This window comes from Chelonoidis abingdonii, chromosome 2 (genome assembly GCF_003597395.2).
Source record: "Chelonoidis abingdonii isolate Lonesome George chromosome 2, CheloAbing_2.0, whole genome shotgun sequence".
Taxonomy (NCBI): Eukaryota; Metazoa; Chordata; order Testudines; family Testudinidae; genus Chelonoidis; species Chelonoidis abingdonii.
In genome coordinates, this window is record NC_133770.1 from 166,275,214 (window position 1) to 166,293,850 (window position 18,637).

Genomic DNA, 18,637 nt, shown 5'->3' on the forward strand with positions numbered 1-18,637 from the left:
TTCTGCTATGTGTTTCTCTCTTCCAAAACCTTCCTGAGGTGCCGATAGGAGCAGCTTCCCCGCTTGAGGAGTTTTCTTTTGTTTTTTATTAGCCGTTCTGATGATGCACTAGCCTGATCCCTATGGATTAGTTTAGCCCTGCTGAATTGCCTGCCTTGATCCCACAGGATGAAGGAGCATTGATCTCAAAAATCCCAGATGTTGCAAACTGTGATGGCCATGCTACTGATGAAGAGAAGCTGGCGTCTACGTCCTCCTGTCAGAAACCGTCTGGGCCAGAGGTGAAAGGTGAGCCAGAAGACGACCTGGAGTACTTTGAATGTTCCAATGTTCCTGTATCTACCATAAATCATGCGTTTTCATCCTCAGAAGCAGGTATGGAAGCATATATCTATTTATCTCTCTTCCTAACGCTATAGACATATACAGCATGTAGACTCAGAAATCCAAGTGACCTCTAAAATAACCTCTAACGGCAAACAGAGGAGTGTGAGCAGCAGCATCCTACATCTTATTTACATTAATTGGGCAGGAAGCTACAGTATATTCTAGTTAAAGGCTCAGATTGCTCATCTGTATTATTTACATTATGAAAAATCAGTGATTGTAGGTTGTTTTTATATAGGCCCTTTTTCATTTAGTGCTGTACAGAAGCTCACAGCATTACATTAAAAAGTTCATCTCCATGGCCACTGACTGAAACTGGCTCAGACAATGGATGTACAGAATAAATCCAGGATCACAAACAGTCCTCTCTCTCACAACGCTGGTTCTCTTGCTGCCTTGCTGCTTCTGCAAATTCCCTGTCTAAGCCATGAGTCTTTTCTGTCATGTGAATCCAGTGGGGTGAAGTGGGGCCAACCTTTTATCAAGCTGAAAACCGGCTTATGCTGTTTCAGAACAATCAAACGTGAATCAAAAATCAATTCCTGTGGGTGCACTATTGCTTTTTTGACACCTGCCCAGTGTGAGCGTGGGGAGACTGAGAGTTGGTAACATGTGGACTGATATTTAGTAACAGTAATTAGAAGAAGTGTGAGCAATTTATATAACACATTGTGTTCAAAGCACTATTCAGATGTTAACTAGTCCTCAAAGCCCAGTAAGATAGCTCATCCATCAAGGTATTCTCTTCATTTTACAGGTGAGGCCGCTAGGGGCACAGCTACTCTTGCAGATGTAGAGCGCTGTGAGTTAAACCCACCTTTATAGACGGCAGTAGGGAAAGCACTGCAGTCTGTCCACGCTGACAGCTTCAAGCGCATTGGCATGGCCACATTTGCAGCACTGGGAGCAGTGCATTATGGGCAGCTATCCCAGCATGCAAGTGACTGCAACTTGCTTTTCGAATGAGTGGAGTGGGGTGGGGTGGAGTGTGACAGGGAATGTGTTATGCGTATGTGGGAGGAGAGAGAGAGTCAGTTTTTGGGGTGCTAAGAGTGTGTCAGCATGCTGTCTTGCAAGTTCAGACTCCCCTCCCCCTGCTTCTCTCTCACTCACTCAAAGCAAACAGTACCTTTTCTCAGAGCTGATAAGCAGCAAGTTTCTCCAAAACGGAGCTTTGAAAGGGCATTTCCACATTTCTGCAGCCGATTTCACAACAATGACAAGAGTGGCCACTTGACTTAAGGGGATTGTGGGACGTTTCCAGAGGCTGATCAGAGCGCAGTAACGCAACACCTCATTCACACTGGCACCACGGCACTCCAGCGGGGGCGCAGCAAAAGTTATTCCACTCACCGAGGTGGAGTACCAGCGGCGTTGTAACTGCAGAGTCAGAGCGCTCTACGTGCCTTGCCAGTGTGGACGAGAAGTGAGCTAGGGCACCCAAGGCTCCTTTATTGCACTGTAACTCGTACGTGTAGCCAATGAGACACAGACTGGTTAAGCTGACTTGCCTAAGGGTCACACATTAATTCGAGTTAGACTAGAAATTGGATGTGCCTAGATTTTAGTCCCAGGACCTGTCTACTAGATCATGCAGAATTGTATATTAAAAGTCATTATAAATGAAAACTGTTCTGGATACATGCCTGTAAGGACATTTGGATTTTCTAAGCAAGATCTGCAGAAACAGTCATGACAGTATTTTGTCTTCTATTGAATTTGCAGCTCCAGCCAATCCATTTTGAAATAATTAAAAGTCAGCAAGGGTGATATTAAATCAATGTCAAAGTTACAGGTGAGAACGGCAAAAACTGCCACACTGAAAATTTGCAGCCATCTCCTGGCAAGTTTTGTTTCTTACACATTAATCATTTCTCCTGAAATGTGAGAAATAGCTGTAATAGTCTCTGTGGGCATATATCCTGGAGGAGAGAATTCTTACTTCTCTCTGCATGGGAGGTCACCGTTGAAAATTAACAGAGCCACGAGCTGTTGAGTATTCCAGGGAAATAAAGGTTTCGTGGGATAAGGAGAAAAAAAATTATTTCACATATTTGTTCTTGTAGACTCACAGGGCCTGATTCCCCAGCACCTTGCTCTTTGGTTAATCATGTGTCACAGTGCAAAACTGACGTCTTTCCCGCCATTCTGATTTGGTCGCATTCGGCATTCACTTTCCACTGAGGGAAGAGATTGGCCACGGTGCAAGGCAATGCAGAATCAGGCCTACTGAAAATCTAGACAATAAAAAATAACAATAGACCAAGTGGAGAAAATGAACTAGAATTTGTAGCAGTGGAGAGTGAGCCCTTTCACTTCCTACTTGCCATCAGAATTGTATTCTGATGATACATTTGCTTTTGCCAATCACATTCACAGAGCACCACAGTGTAATTTAGGAACATAGGGTTCATAAATTATATACTGGAGTCATGTAGGGTTGCACGATATCCACAGACATCAGTTATTGGAGGAGGCAGCTTTTATCTACTCTCCTTTGCTGCTGGTGAGAATAGAAAGGAACACATGAGCCACTCTCTTGACAGATCATCGGGGCCAGTTGGTGTGAGGCTTATAGTAGTGTTATTCAGAGTGGGGGGAACAGCTGTTGCTTGTCACCACCTGCAGTATCAACAGGCTTTCATCCCAAATGATCCCTCCACTTTACAGAGACTATATATTTGTGAGTCATAGCAACCATCACTGAAATGCAGACACCTCTCAGGTGGAATGCAGCACCAGTAATTAACCCTATGGAATGATTTTACCAAGGTTTGTGGTGGGTTCTCTATTACTGGCATTTCTAAATCAAGACTGGATGTTTTTCTAAAAGATCTGCTTTAGTTAGGAAGGAATTCAGGGCCGTCCTATGGCCTCTGTTATACAGGAACTCAGATTGGAGGGGCACAATAGTCTTTTCTGGCTGAAGAGTATACAAACCTGTTTGGTAGCATGCAGGGAGTGAAGGATCTTGCACCCAATCAGTATTGAGCCTCACATTTGTTGCCAGTGGTTGTGCAAATCCAGATTGTGGAGCTGGAGAGTGGGGGAAAGATGGGAGACATCTTGTGCACATGCCAAACTGAGTGTAGTTCTGAAAAGGTCAGTGGCTGTGGTCAAAACTGCTCAGAGGCAGCACCCTGGAGGACTGAAATTGCCCTTCCTCCTCTTGGTGTGTGACAATGTCTCCAAGTGGCAGCAGTAGCAGGGGAGAGTATGGGAGGCAGATGCATGGTGGGCACCTCCCTCCCTTCTTTAGGAAATCAACCAGCATTGCTACTCTAAGTGGTAATGGAGAAAAGGGGCCATCAGGGCGTCTTGTCAAGCACAAAGGTGGGGAATAACCCTGCCCTTAAATGCTTATTCGGACAGAGCTGGCTGAGGCCAAAGCACAGTGAGGGAACGGGTGCCCTGGGGCACAAGAAGCCAGAGGAAACCCATGAACACACACCAGAGGCAAAATTTGTTCACAGCCAGTCCCAGCTCCCAACTGCTCTATGTCTTTTTCAAATGTCCTACAGTCTCTACATTTACCAACAATATGATGCAGATAGGAGGAAACTCGAAACTTGGGAAAATACCTTGTCACTGCCAAGGTCAGGATCCAGCAGCCGAGGAAAGTGGTGTGAATGGCACCTGTCAAGGACAACAGCACATGGCAGGATGGCCACAAAAGCGTTCTTCCCCCCTTTGCTTTGAGTGCAGCAGAAGGGAAGCCCTACAGGGTGGGTAATGCTTAATCAACAAACCCATCGCTTTGCTGCCACTCTTGTTCTTGGGTGTCCCTGTGGGGAGCGGGCCAGTGATTTTCATTTGGAGGGGAAGAGTCCTCACTCCTTGATTGCACTTACGTGGATCCCTTTATCCCCACACCCATTGAGCAGATGGACACCAGCCCTGTACAGAGATGCCAAGGGCTGGCTGTCCTTAAGAGTGAGGGTCAAGGCCAAAGAGAGAGACTTTCCAGAAGGTGTGCTAGGTCATTGCTTAAGGCAGGGACTCTCATCTTTGGTCCTTGGTGACATCCAATGGGCTAGCTGTTTAATTCCACCAGCACTTAATAGTTTGTTTTAAAATGTACACTGCTAAATATTGCATAGGAAATGCTTCATTGTCCTAATTCACACTAAAGGCTAGGGCACGTAAGAATTCTATATGCAGTGCACACTAGTGGATTTTAATCAAGACAATTGTTTGCTGGTTGGAACAAAAACCTGGGTGGTTGGAGATCACTGGGGACATTAATTTGCTCAGTGCAGTTTAAATTTGGAACTGTATTTTGCAGAACCTGCAAACTTTTGATCAAGTCCTACTCGTTTTTTGGGCAAACTCATATTTTTTTGATCGTCCAGTATTCACACACACAATCCCTCCCTTCCCCTACGTAGCCTCCTCTGTCCTCTTGCACATGAATCGCACAAAGGCCTGTAGTCTCCATGGTTACTGCAGTACACAAGCTTGGGAAACATCTTTCCAAGCTTATTGTTGTCTCTTGCAATGCCTGAGTAAAAATATTTGAAATCTCTATATATTTACTTAAAACTGAGATAAGCTTAGGAGTGTGTGTGAGAGTGAGAGTGTGTGCTAGGGAGTGAGTCTCGCACCCACTGAGTGAGACTCGCAGGACCTCTCTACAGATTGGCCTGCAAAGGATGCTGAATGAGTGAAGCAGTTCATCCCCTCTAAGCTCCATCACGTGATGGGTTTTCCCCTTAACTCTGATCTCCTTTGTGCCCATCCATTACTCCTGTCTTGAGCCCCAGGGCTAGAGCAAAACCTCTGTGCCTGACCCAGAGCTCTCAGGGTGGGCAGTTGCCACCTATGCTGCACATCACTTTATCCCGTAGGGACTATTAATTCTAATAATATCTTAGAACCATCCGTGACAGGAACCGGTTGGACAAACACCATCAATAACACTTGGTCCTGCCTCAGTGCAGGAGACTGAACTAGATGACCTATTGAGCTCCCTTCCAGCCCTACAATTCTGTGATTCTGTGTTACATTGATATGACACTTCCCAAGCCAAAGGATCCCAAAGAACACCCCAAAGTTTACAGAGTACATGGGTAATGACTGTGACTGTAGACACTCAAGTAAATCCTGTTAGAAAACAGGAAAAGCTCGAGATCTCATCTTCATGTGTATTTGTACAGCACCTAACGCAGCTTATCTAGGGAGTTGTATGGTCCCCTTACCACAGTATCTGAGCACTTCCTGGTCATTAATGGCTTGTATCCCCACAGCTCGAATGCAGTGGGGTATCATTCATCTCCATTGCATGGATGGAGAACTGAGGCACAGGATAGATTGATTTGCCCAAGGTGAGGAGCTGGACTTGGGTCTCCTGAGTTTCAGTCCAGCAGCCTCACCCGTAGCCCATCATTCCTGCTCTGGGCTCTGATCCTCCCTGGGGCCCCTGTTCAGTATCAGTACGGTTTGGCACTGTACCTACACAGAGCTGCTGCTTTGTCTTCCGCGTACTTTGCCAGCTCCTTTGGAAAGCAGGAGCAGGTGCTGGTATCATAGAATATCAGGGTTGGAAGGGACCTCAGGAGGTCATCTAGTCTAACCCCCTGCTCAAAGCAGGACCAATCCCCAACTAAATCATCCCAGCCAGGGCTTCGTCAATCCTGACCTTAAAAACCTCAAAAAATCTGCTCCTTTGCTGTTGTCAGGGTTCCCCGCTGGGTGGGCATTTCCCTGTGTGTAAGGAAAACTGACAGGCCATGTGCTGACCCAAAATAAAACTGTCCATCTTTGTAAGGACAGGAACCCCACAGAACCTGGAATCCTGAACCTTGGGGAACTGGAAGAGATGGCCTTAAACTCTTCTATTCCAGCAAATCTCTTTGCTGGAGTGACAGTCATGCTCTCAAGGCAGCTTTAACACCTTGTGCCCTGTGTTTTAGGGTTCGAAAAAGAGACATCCGAACAGAAGGAGAAGGATGGGCCCAGCAGCATCCTGGTAAGTGCAGCTTCACCTTTACTCTGACCTCCTGTGGCTTCTCCTGTGCCAGTGACCTCCCATGAAACACCGTGATTCACCACAGGCCTGATTATTCAGCCCTTACTCACATTCCTGGACTTGAGCAGGGTTGTTTGCATGAGTAAGAAGTGCTCTTTGTGAGTAAGAGCTAGTCCTCTGCCTGCAAATTGCGACACTTGCATGCACAGTGAAAAGTGGGAGACTATGGTGAATATACTAAGTGAGCACGCCAAATCACTGCTCTCTGACCACTAATATCCCACATTCCCTGATTCAGGCCTGAATCCTCCAGGGCGCTGCAGAAATGGCCAAGTGGCCTCTGGATCAGCCTCACAGTGGTGGGAAGCCTTTCTGAAAGCACCTCAGGAGAAAGCTTCTTTGGGAGCTAATGTATTTAAAATTGTGAACTGGGGATTTAACTTCACAGCAGCCCCTGAAGTGCACTCTAGAGAGAGGCCTTCCTTCTGTGCGTGCAGCCCAAAACTTTGTCCAGGCAGATGGGATGGTGCTGGTATAGGCAGGGGGACGTGAACTGTCCGCAGAGGGAATGGTACTTTGTACACCCAGGAATCCCATAGAGAATCAGGACAGGTGGGAGTGTGTGAGCCACACGTGGTCAGGAGTGAGTGATGGACAAGTGGATGTTTGTGGTCCCCAGAATCAGATGGGCAGTGGAGACATACACAGATGCTGTCGGAGCATTTTTAAGATGCCCAGATATGAAGCTTTACAGTCTGAATGAAGTGGAAGAGGAGAAGTCAGGGGATAAAGCTCAAACCAGTGACAAGGGAGAGTCTTGTCCCCATCATGTGGAATCCTGTAGCAGCCGCTGGTGAAAAGCAGGCAATGCAGCCCGATAGCTGCAGCAACTCTCCCCAGACGGTGGCTGTGAGGTGCTGGCAGTGACAGCTCTGCATTTGCCTGCAGACCGTCTCTGTGTCCTTGCCAGCTGCCTTCCCATTGCCATGTGCTTGGGGAGATTGCCATGTGGTGTCATGCTCTTGTGGACTCTATTAGACCGGCGGTGTAATCCCCTTGCAATATGAATTGGATTCATGTGGCAAGAGGCTCTTTTAAAAGCTGATGGGACACTGCCAGCTGTGCCCCTCAATGCACAGCTAGTCTGCTGCCTGCATGGGCTGCATGCTCGGCTCCCTCTTCTGGGCGCTGCATGGAGCTGAAGTGGTCTCAGGTAGTGTGCCGCTGCAGCATCTGCTGCTGGGGATGGGAGAAGAGAGGAAAAGCGAGAAACAGAAAACACAGACTGGTGGAGTGAATAAAAATCCTGTGCCTCTCTGGAACCAATCACAGTGAATAGCGATGGGGAAGTGAGCTCTCACACCCTATTGGAAAGGGCCCCAAACTCTGCTTCTGGAAGCCAGCTTGATTGCTCCCTCCCTACAACTAGAATGGTGTCCACTGAGGAGGAGATAAAACAGCCCTGGTCATCAAGAGAGCCCTGCTGCTGCCAGTGAAACTCCATGTACTCCCGTCAGTCGCTCTGTGTCCTGATAGCTCAGCTTCATGCACAGTAGCACTGCTGGGAGCCAGGCAGCAGTGTCAGAGCAGCTGTAACCGGTGTGTAGATAAAATCCCTTCCCTACTGTGACAGAACCGTGGGCAAGGGGATGTGCTATGCCTGCTCAGCTCCACGCGGCTGGAACAGCTAAGAGAGGAAGGTGACAGGCAGATGACAATGAGATTAACCCCAGCAGCCAGCTCAGCTTCCCTGGGACAAATTTCACTACCCTCAGCCTCCCAAGAACATGAGTAAAGCAAACCAAGGGGAAAGTACTTGCTTTCTGTTGGGATTCCCAGCTCAGGTCTCCAGAGAGGCTCTGGGGTGGACATGGGCATGCAGAGCTCAGGGGGGTATTGAGCCACATTAGAGGGAGACTCTCCACTCAGTCAGACAAGTCATGGTCAGTGTCCAGGGCAGCTTGTTCCTTCCTTGGAACTGGGAGCTTGGCAGGAAGTGGGAGCGGCCGATTTGGGGGGCGGGAAACGTGGGGGATTGTTACTTGCCGAGTGCTCAGGAGCACGTGCCCTAGTGTAGGGTGTCATAGGGAAATCTCCAAGCTACACCCAAGAGCTGTTATTCCCAAGGAGCTCCTCTCTTGGTGCACTGCATGGCCCTGGGCAGGGGTCGCATTAATGAGATTTTTCCAACTGCACCAGCATAGAGAGCATTTGTGCCGAGAGCAGCTGACACTCCCATTACTGTGCTGTGTTCACTCACTTGCCGCTGTGCTGCGTAATAAGAACATTTACCCTCACTAACCAAACAAGATTCTGCGTCTGGCTCGGGACTGAAAAACACTAGAATTTACTGCTCAGAGAAAGGGTGTTTTTCTATAACAAAACACTGCACAAACTTTGACTAGCTCCTTGGTATAATGCTTCTCTCTTTGTGGCCTGTGGCCAAGCAGATAACTGGGAAGGGAGTGTAGTTGGGATTAGTGGCATGCAATTAAGAAAAGGACATTTTAGGAGACTAGGTATCAGGAAAGATTTTCTAACAGTGAGATCCATCAGGTCGTGGAGGAATCTCCCGAGAGAGAGGATAGGAGATATTTAAAGCTAGACTGACTGCAACAGTGGAGAATAGACCCCCTCAGTAGTGCAGTATATGAGGCCTTTTCTAAATGATTTTAGCATTATGATTTCCTTGCATTTAAGTAAGAAGAGATGGGTTCTGAGTGGAGAAGTCCCAAGGTAGAGCACATGCGACTTTGCTCATTAGTAAGACTAGCAAGAGAAATCTGTGAAAGATGCATTGATTTCCAGACCAGGGTATTAGATTGTGAAGTTCTCCCTGGCAGGAGAGACTCTTGGTTTTCATGGGGCGTGTCCTGGATGAGGCTGCTTTGAGTAATTGGTCAGAGAATATGCAGCAAGCATTCCAGAGAACACAGACTGAAAGGACCCTGTCCGATGACCTCCTGCTCTAAGGAAGCATGTTAAATACCTGGCTGGCCCAGTTGCTCCAAGAGGAGGTTGCTGCTGCACAGCACATGCTAATGCAGAGGGAAGGGGATGGCGATCTGTCTCCAATCAGGGAAGCAATGATTGGACCCTGTCTGCACAGGAGTGTCAGCTAGATGGCTGCTCTGCAGAGACAGATAATCAACACTGCTCCCTACATGAAGGCTGTCTGACCCTAGAACCATTTGTGAAGCCCAGCAAAATAACCCAGGCTGAGCAAACATCTATACAACTGCTTCTGGCTGTAGTGAATCCCCCATTAAATGGGAGGTGATTGGCACAGGATACACTGTCCCCTGCAGGCCCTGACATAGGTTGCTGCAATTAACAATACTTAGCAAAGCTCACGTCCCTGGAGCTGTTTTAAATCAGTAGCAGCCCAGGGCATGTAGCAAAGGGAGTGTGATAATATTGTGGGATCTGGCTCTGGCAACATCTTCATTAGAAACTGTCTGATATAGTCTCTGGGAAACAGGCTTTCTGTCATTTCTACGTTTGGTTTAAATCTAGCATCCTATTCAGGACTCAAAGTTTATTGGATTTCTAAAGAGTGGTAGCCTAGAGACAAAGGCCAGGCTGATCTGGAAGGGACTCACACCCTTGCCCGTCAGGTGCATTAGCAAGAGACTTCCCTTGGGGCCTCTTTTCCCTTCACTGTGCACACATCCGGTGAGCTCCTGCTCCTTCTAGAGCATGCGTCAAAACTCCTCACTCTGCAATGGAAGCGTATGCCCATATGCCAATCTGACAGTTGCATTTTCAAGTGACTTTGGAGGGAATCACTCATCCAGCCTCAAGAGAGGGTGGAATTGGCTCAATAGACAATGGGACCTGAAAGGGACTGGGCATGACTGGAGTGATAGGGTTTATATCCAGACCAGACACTCCACTGTTTCATTCCCATAATGGAGACGGGCCTCTGAATGTTCAGTGTACAAATACAGGATGGATGAAGGAAGGACTTTAGAATGTGGAGACATACCCCAAAGACGGGCAGTTGGGCAGAAAAGTTGCAGATCGAATGTATCATTGAGCAGTAATTCTTGTCACCACAGGGGGATTGTGGCCTGTACTCAAAGGACAAAGCCCCTGGGGCCATGAAGACCGGAGTGAGTGGAAGTGAGAGTCCTCTGGAAAGCATTTGCCTCAGTGAATCTGACAAAACAGCTGTGCTCACTTTAATAAGAGAAGAGGTAATGGTGACTCAGCACCGTCGGGGCTTGTGCCTGCTTAGGGCAGCAAAACGTGTTCACTCAGAGCAGGAATTGGTCTCCGCCTGTGTGAAGCAGCCAGTACTGTGGGGCCCTGATCTCCACTGGGGCCTCTAGGATCTACCACACACTAATAATATAACCTCTGCTGCCCCACATCACAGGTGTATCCAGGATGTGGGAACTAGCCTCCCAGAGAGGCAGAGATGCTGCGGGGTGACACTCTCAGCGGACAAGGTGGGGCAGGGAATGAAGTTTAAGGCTAGAAGGGAACAGTAGATCTAGGTTGACCTCTATTGCACAGACCATTACAATTTCACCCCATTACTCTGTATTGAGCCCAAAATCTTGTGTCTGGCTGAAGCACACCTTCCAGAAAGGCCTCCAGTCTGGATTTTAAATCATCGAGTGCTGGAGAATCTTTTGGTTCCTCTTGGGTACTCTCCTACTGCTTGGCCAGCAATTCTCCTGGCCTGCAGAAGGTGCCTGCAAAGAAGATAGCAGCAGATCCTCCCACTCTCACACTTCCATCATCTTGTGGTAAAAGCAAGACTCCAAAAGGGGAGAGTTTTATAGCCATGAATGTATCTAAGATCTGTACAGGTCCCTTACTATAAAACCCCAGGTGAGCACCTGTGTTGAAGTGCAGTGGCAGGCTTTGGGGCAATCATCTCCTGATTCATCAAGTTTGCCACTTAACGTTTCTTTTTCAAGTGGCATAAGCATGTAATTTTCATCAGAAATGCTTCATAAATGTTTGCAATTAGAGGTTCCAAATATTTTGAGCCAGCAATGGAATCTAGATTAAATCTTTGCCTGTTGCTAGTAATCTTACAATATCAGGGTTGGAAGGGACCTCAGGAGATTATCTAGTCAAACCCCTGCTCAAAGCAGGCCCAATCTCCAGATTTTGCCCCAGATGCCTAAATGGCCCCTTCGAGGATTGAACTTACAATCCTGGGTTTAGCAGGCCAATGCTCAAACCACTGAGCTCTCCCTCTCCCCTAAAGAGCTGTCTTCAGCTAATATTAAAGCGTTCAGGTTTTGCATTGCTAGTGATTGGATTTAATGTCTCTGATTATACTCTATGACATTCCCAAGTCACAGTCTGAAGCTGAGCTTCAGTTGTAGGGCTCCACCTCCCGGAAAACAGCCCTTGTATGCCTGGAGGTGGAGAGTTAGAGTTTGCATTTTGTTTCCTTTATCATGTAGATAATCACTAAGGAGATAGAAGCAAATGAATGGAAGAAAAAATATGAAGAGAGCCGACAAGAAGTCTTGGAAATGAGGTAAAAATCTGAACTCTCAGGTGTTCACCTCTCCAACGTTATCCTTTAGCATTTTCACACCGAGCTACAGATCAAATCATGCCTGACTCTTGGGGAACATTCCATGCAGCCACTGGGGTATATTCAAGCAAAACTGTTGATTTTGGGGTGCTGAATTGCTTGGTACTGAAAAGCTGCTCATGCATCTCTTCTTTTGTGATTCTTGTGGTTTAGTTCGCTCTGGTGGTAATAAGATAACATGGATAGCCATGCTCAGGATGCAACATGTTACAAGCCGTGAGCTCATCATGCTCAGACTGTAACAAGTGTGTCATGTTCTTTGTGCTAAGAGTAAAATCCTATAATCTAGACTGTTTCAGGGACTATATATAGTTTCAGACTGTGCACACAGGCTGCCTCTGGAACTGGCTGGTGTCATTTTGTTTTCCAAAGCCTTAAGAAGTGTGCTTGGCAACAGCACACCAGCTGCAGTTTGCCAGCAACAGAGCTTCACAGATACAAACAATCCCCAGACTGTGTGTAAATGTCCCCTGTCCCTTTTCGTTCTAGGAAAATCGTGGCTGAATATGAAAAGACCATTGCCCAGATGATAGGTAAGGTCTCTCTGGGTGGCAGCTGTCACTAGCGTTAGGAAGTTGGTTGCCTTGGGATGGCTTGTGGGATGCTGATCACAATAACAACACAGAGAAAAATTGACCCAGTTTCATCTGCTTCCCCTAGTTCAGTGCCCATCTCCTATTACAACCAGGACTGGCCTCCATAAGGAGCATGCAGCAGAATCCCTTACTCCCACTGCACCATCTGCCCTGACCAGCTTCTCTCCATTCTGACAAATGACCGTTAGGTTTTCTAAGTGGGAAGTTCCATGTGTTCGCATAGCCCTGACGTTCCTCTCTGTTAGATACCCCATCCTGCTGCCCCCGGCTTTCCACCATGATGATGTATCGTTCAGCCAAAGTGGGCTGACAGAAGCTCCCCTGGAAGAGCCATCAGCAGCATCTGAAGTTGGCCAGTGAGGACCACTGCAGTGACGGCAGCTGTACCTTCATCCCTCCTTACTCCTGGGAGTCCCTCCTGCTTGAAATCCAAGCCAGGGCTGTCACGGGGCAATTTGGAGTGATAACCCCGGGGCGCGGCGGCAGCAGTCTCCGTTTCAGAAAAGGAGAGTTTTGATGTAAATATAATTTACTTCTAATTCACAGAAGATGAACAGAGGACAAACATGGCCTCCCAGAAGAGTCTGCAGCAGCTCACGATGGAAAAGGAACAGGCCCTGGCAGACCTGAACTCCGTAGAAAGGTCCCTGTCGGATCTGTTTCGGAGATACGAGAACCTGAAGGGCATTCTGGAAGGGTTTAAGAAGGTCCTTTACTCTCTTGGGAGACTTGCTTTCCTCTTCCTTGTTGTACCTCCTGTGCTGCCTGTGTGATGTTCTGTCCAATGGTTTCTGGTTAAGGGGTTATAGAAGCACGCAGGCTATTACTGTTCTTTCCAATACTTGTTTAGTCGTCTGTGTCCCCAACGCTACTTTGAATCAATGCTCCTTGTAGAGTTGGGCAAATAACAGATTTCTCAATACACTGGCAAGGCCAAGATTTGGGCGGCGGGGGAGAGGGAAGGGAGATGGAATTGTTTCAGGTCAAACTGAAAATGAATTTTTTGACATTTTCAGCAATCAGAAAGTAAAAAATTCATTTCAGGGTGACCAGAATGTTTTGTTTTTGCTATGGAGCATTTTTATAATAAAATTAAAGACATTTCTAAGCTAAAAGTCATTTCAAAAAAACATTAGGATGGTTTATTTTTAAACATTGGAAGTTAGAATGTTAGGTTTTTTCAGATTTTTTTCATTTGACAATCTGGCAGATATGACACACATTGCAAAATTGTTTTAATGATCACCAGAATTCTTCATTTTTCACAAAACAAGACAACAAAATTGCCCACTTACTACCCTTGCCTCACTTGAAGGATGTTTCCGCGTGCTTGCCGTTTATATGTCATAACATTGGGATGATAAGCAGGGTACCTTCTGGCTGTAAATGCACATGAAGCCGTGATAGAGCTGCTGGCGCTGATCGGAGCAGAGCCTGTTCCTTTTGTAGATTTACAGTCACACTCTCTCTCGTAGTCTGTGAACCAGTAGACACCAGAAGTAGCAAGGGATCCAGCAAAGGCTGGGCAAAGGCACGGTCTTATAAAAACATTATCAGGTGCTGTAAAGCCCGTGCATAATGATGAGCAATCTGTCAGAAGATATAAAATTACTTCAATATGAACCTCAATTTCCATCTGGGTGTCAGTTTTGTAGTTCTATTTCAGCACAAGTAGTACATGCTCAACTCCATTGGTTCACGTAGTCACCCATTGTTTTGCAATTTTTCATCTTCCAGAATGAGAAGCCTTTGAAAAATGCTGCTCAGGATTTACTTTAGCCCGGGTCACAGGAAGACATCGGTATCAAGCCCTGAAGTCCATGCCAGAAGAAAAACTAGACAAGTAAAGAATCGCAGATGGTGTGGCTGCTGCCAGAGGATGCAGGGCTGAGTGCGAATGGAATCGTGTAGGGAGAAACAAGAATGCGCTTGATTTCAAGTCTTTCAACCAGGTTATAAAGAAAAATTAGCTTCATACCACCGAGTCTTGAAAGAGTCTGTAACGTTGAGAAGGGCTACTGCTCATTGTTTTAGAGTCGCGATGACTTTACGGTCAGGGAAGCGGAGCCATTATGTACATCCTTGTCTGACCTCCATCACAATGCAGCCACAGAAATCTCACCACCCACTGTCTGGACAACCGCTTAACCTAATGTTTGAGTTAGACTGAGAAGTCGCCAATGGCATGGTTTATAACTCAACAGTAGCAGAGAATCCTCCAGCAGTGAGTCACCATGCTCCCGATGCGTGCAGGACGAAACAGTGAAAAACACCGGTTCTCAGGCCGATTACTACGTGCCAATCTGCCCCTAAGGTAAAAGTGCGTTTTCCTGACCTCCAGTATCCGGTGCATTAGCTAAATGATCTGCAGCATGTGGCGCAGATCTCACCCAGCCATGCTACCACAGCAAAGAATTCTCAGTGTAGTACTCAGGAGATTCACCACCCATTACACATCCCATCACAGGCCGTTGCGCAATTTACCGCTAATAGTCAAAGATCAATTAATTGGCTAAATTAAGGCTATCCCATTCATACCATTCCCCTCCATAAACTTATTCAAGCTTAGTCTTGAAGCCAGATATATCTTTTGCCCCCACTGCTCCCCTTGAAAGGCTCTTCACGAACTCACTCCTCTGATGGTTAGAAACCTTCATCTAATTTCAGTCTAAACTTCCCGTATGGCCATTTTATCCATTTGTTCTTGTGTCCACGTTGGTACACTGGCTTAATAATACCAGGAAGAGAGGAATGATCCCTCTGATATATTTGTTGAGGAGCAATCAGATCTCCCTCAGCCTTCTTTTGGTTAGGCTAAACAAACAAGCTTTTCAGTCTCCTGTCCTATATCTAAAAATCGAGATAAATTAGATCCACTGCGTTTCCTTTGTCTAAAAAATCTGTTCCGACTCCCTCAAAGAAGAGATTCAGGTTGGTTGGCGCACCATCACCTTTTGTTTAAACCATGTGTGTAATTGTGTTCCCTACCATTGACCTCAAATGTCCTTAATACTTTCTCCTTCAAAAAATTATTGTCCAAGACCTTGCATACTACAGACATCAACTAACGGCCTGTAGTTACCCACATCACATTTTTCCTTTCTTAAAAATAGGAACTATGTTAGCAATTTCTCCAGTCGTATGGTACAACCACTGAAGTTTACAGGATCATTAAAAATCTGCTCATGGGCTTGCGGTCCATGTGCCAGTCTCCTTTTAATATTCTTGGATAAAAGATTATCGGGGCCCCCTCAATTTTTGTCCCACTTAAGCTGTTCGAGTTTGGCTTCTACCTCGGCTGTGGTAATATCCACCTCAATATCCTCAATCCCATTTGCCGTCCTACCATTGTCTCTAAGCTTCATCACTAGCCTATTAAAACTGAGGCAAAGTATTTGTTTAGATATTGGGCCATGCCTAGATTATCCTTAACCTCCACTCCGTCCTCAGTGTTTAGCGGTCCCACTTCTTTCTTTCTTTCTTTTCTTCTTATTTCTATGGCTATAGAACCTTTTACTATTGGTTTTAATTCCTTTTGCAAGGTTCAACTCTACACGGCTTTTGGCCTTTCTTACTTTATCCCTGCATGTTCTGACCTCAATAAGGTAGGATGACCAGATGTCCCGATATAATTGAGACGGTCCCGATATTGAGCAGTTTGTCTTGCGTCCCAAACGAAGTATGGTCGGGACGCCTTTTGTCCTGATATTTTGTTTCATGCAGGGTGGCCTTTTTTTTTTCTTTTTTCTTTTTTTTTGCTTAGGCAGCGGTGACAAGCAGAGGGAGCGCCTTTTCAATTGGTACACTCACCTGGCATGTCCGTATCTTCAGTGACATTTCAGTGGTTGGTCCTTCACTCGCTGACAGTCTTTGGCGGCATTTCAGCAGCGGGTACTTCTTTCTTTGCCAGCAAGATTTATTACCCACCATGGAAATGCCGCCGAAGACCATCAGCGACTGAAGACCAGCCACAGGAGTGCCGCCGAAGACCCGGACATGATGAGTGTAACAACTGAAAAGGCGCTCCCCCTGCAGCAGTCCCGATATTTTGGAGTTGTCATCTGGTCACCCTACAATAAGGTAGCTTTCCTTGCTGATCACTCCCATCTTCCACACCTTGTAGGCTTTCTGCTTTTTCTTACTCACCTCTCTGAGAAGCTTGCTCATCCAACTTGGTTTACAATTCCTGCCTATGATTTTTTTCCCCTTTCTTGGGATGCAGTCTTCTGATAGTTTCTGCAACTTTGACTTGAAGTAATTCCAGGCCTCCTCCGCCTTTAGATCCACAAGTTCTTCAGCTCAATCCACTTCCCTAATTTCCTTAATTTTGTAAAGTTAGCCCTTTTGAAACAAAAACCCTAGTCACAGATCCATTTTTGTTTATCCTTCCATTTAGTTTGAACTGAATTAGCTCATGAAGGTGTGAATTTAAACTGATGTAGTTAAACCAGTCAAACCCCTGTGTCGACAGTCTGATTTTGGTATAAGCTCCTTTTGTTCATCTTAAACTTGTTGCAGTTGACTTAAGCTACCTCAAGAAAAGCTGCTCTGAAACCGAAAGCAGTGTGTCTACACAGGGGTTTGCCCATCTTAAATAAACCAGTTTAAAAGCCAATTTAAGTTTAAACTATTGCAACATCCCCATGTAGACACAGCCTCAGAATCTATTGCTTATAAACATGGAGAAGAACTGGAGCCAGCACAGCAAGTGCAGTTGTTACTGGTTACTTTAACAGGTGACTTTATCCTTTGCTCTGTTAGGCGTTTAGATAACTGTATTCTGTGGCACTATGTAATGTTACTCTGTTGGGCTGTGGCCAATGCGATAAATATTCTTGCTCACTCTGTCTCTCTCTCTCTCTCTCTCTCTCTCTCTCTCTAAACCCCAACGTAGAGCCAATGAAGAAATTGCTCAGGTGCGCACGAAAGCAAAAGCTGAGAGTGCAGCTCTCCATGCTGGGCTGCGCAAAGAGCAGATGAAGGTGGAATCGCTGGAGAGAGCCCTCCAACAGAAGGTAAAGGCCCTTTGGCCACTGCCTCCATCTGGATCCTAAAGTAGTGTTTGTTTAGCTATTGATTTCAGTGGAAACAGTTGCTATTAAAGTGTCTCCTACTGATCTTGGGATCATTCCTCAGATCACAGCTGGTGTAAGAGAGAGGGTCTCAGAAAAGCTAGCCCAAAGCCAGGCAGAGTGAGGAGGGGAGGAATATAAATTCTGTTCTTTAAATCTCTGCCTCTTCTCCACTTACCATCACACTGAAATATTGCTGTGGCTATTGGGAACAGCTGCATTTCAAGCTGCACCGTCCAGCTGGGGACATGAAATCCAGATGATAGATGATACAGGGGTGTCTCCATGTGGCTGTTAAATCCACACGCGCTATGGAATGTGTACAGGGCCGGCTTTAGGAAGTGCGGGGCCCAATTCGAACATTTTCGGCGGGGCCCTGGCAGGGATGACTAAAAAAAAACAAGTGTAAAAAAAAAAGCCTTTCATTTCTTCCATGTATTATTTACTTTCCATAACTATATAAATAATACAATTATATATTATGTACATTGCATCATATATGCTGTTGATCGCTTATTAATGACCGCCATTTCACATGTGTGGGTCCCTGCCACTCCCTGCGGGTGTGCACATGTGTGGGTCCCAGCTGCTCCCTGCCACCCTCATTGAAACAGGTTTGCAGGGTTACTGCCCTGGGAACTGCAGGGCAGCAGTGAATGTGGGGCTGGTTGGAGGCAGGGCAGGGGCTGACAGGGGTAGGGTCTAGCTGCAGGCAAGGGCAAGGGGTGCAGGGCTGGCTGGAGAATAGGTGCAGGGGGTTTGGGGGCTGGGTGTGGGCAAGGTGTGCAGGGCTGGTGCGGGCAGGGCTGTGTGGGGGCTGGCTGGCTTTGGGCCAGGGCAATGGTGTGTGCAGGGGATGGCTGGAGACAGGGCAGGGGGGTGGGCAGGGCTGGCTGTGAGCACGAGGTGCAGAGCGGCTACGGGCAGGGGGGGCAGGGCGGTGCGGGCAGGGCAGGGGGTGCAGCAGAGGCAGCTGGAGCCCCGGCTCCTTTAAATCTAGCCCCAAGCCTCCCGCTATCCCCCAGGGCTCTGGGGCTTATTTAAAGGC

At 46.8% G+C, this 18,637-nt stretch overlaps 1 protein-coding gene across 1 annotated transcript in view; it reads left to right on the forward strand.

Moving 5' to 3' along the window:
- The window catches only part of TACC1 (transforming acidic coiled-coil containing protein 1), a 50,282-nt gene that overhangs the window by 24,921 nt on the left and 6,724 nt on the right, over positions 1-18,637 (forward strand). Inside the window, exons 6-13 of the mRNA XM_032774579.2 lie at positions 168-375; positions 6,300-6,355; positions 10,417-10,554; positions 11,785-11,861; positions 12,411-12,454; positions 13,064-13,224; positions 14,255-14,360; positions 17,412-17,532. Of these exons, the coding sequence (XP_032630470.1) occupies positions 168-375; positions 6,300-6,355; positions 10,417-10,554; positions 11,785-11,861; positions 12,411-12,454; positions 13,064-13,224; positions 14,255-14,296 (726 nt within the window). The 3' untranslated portion in view covers positions 14,297-14,360; positions 17,412-17,532. The remainder of the gene's footprint in view (positions 1-167; positions 376-6,299; positions 6,356-10,416; positions 10,555-11,784; positions 11,862-12,410; positions 12,455-13,063; positions 13,225-14,254; positions 14,361-17,411; positions 17,533-18,637) is intronic.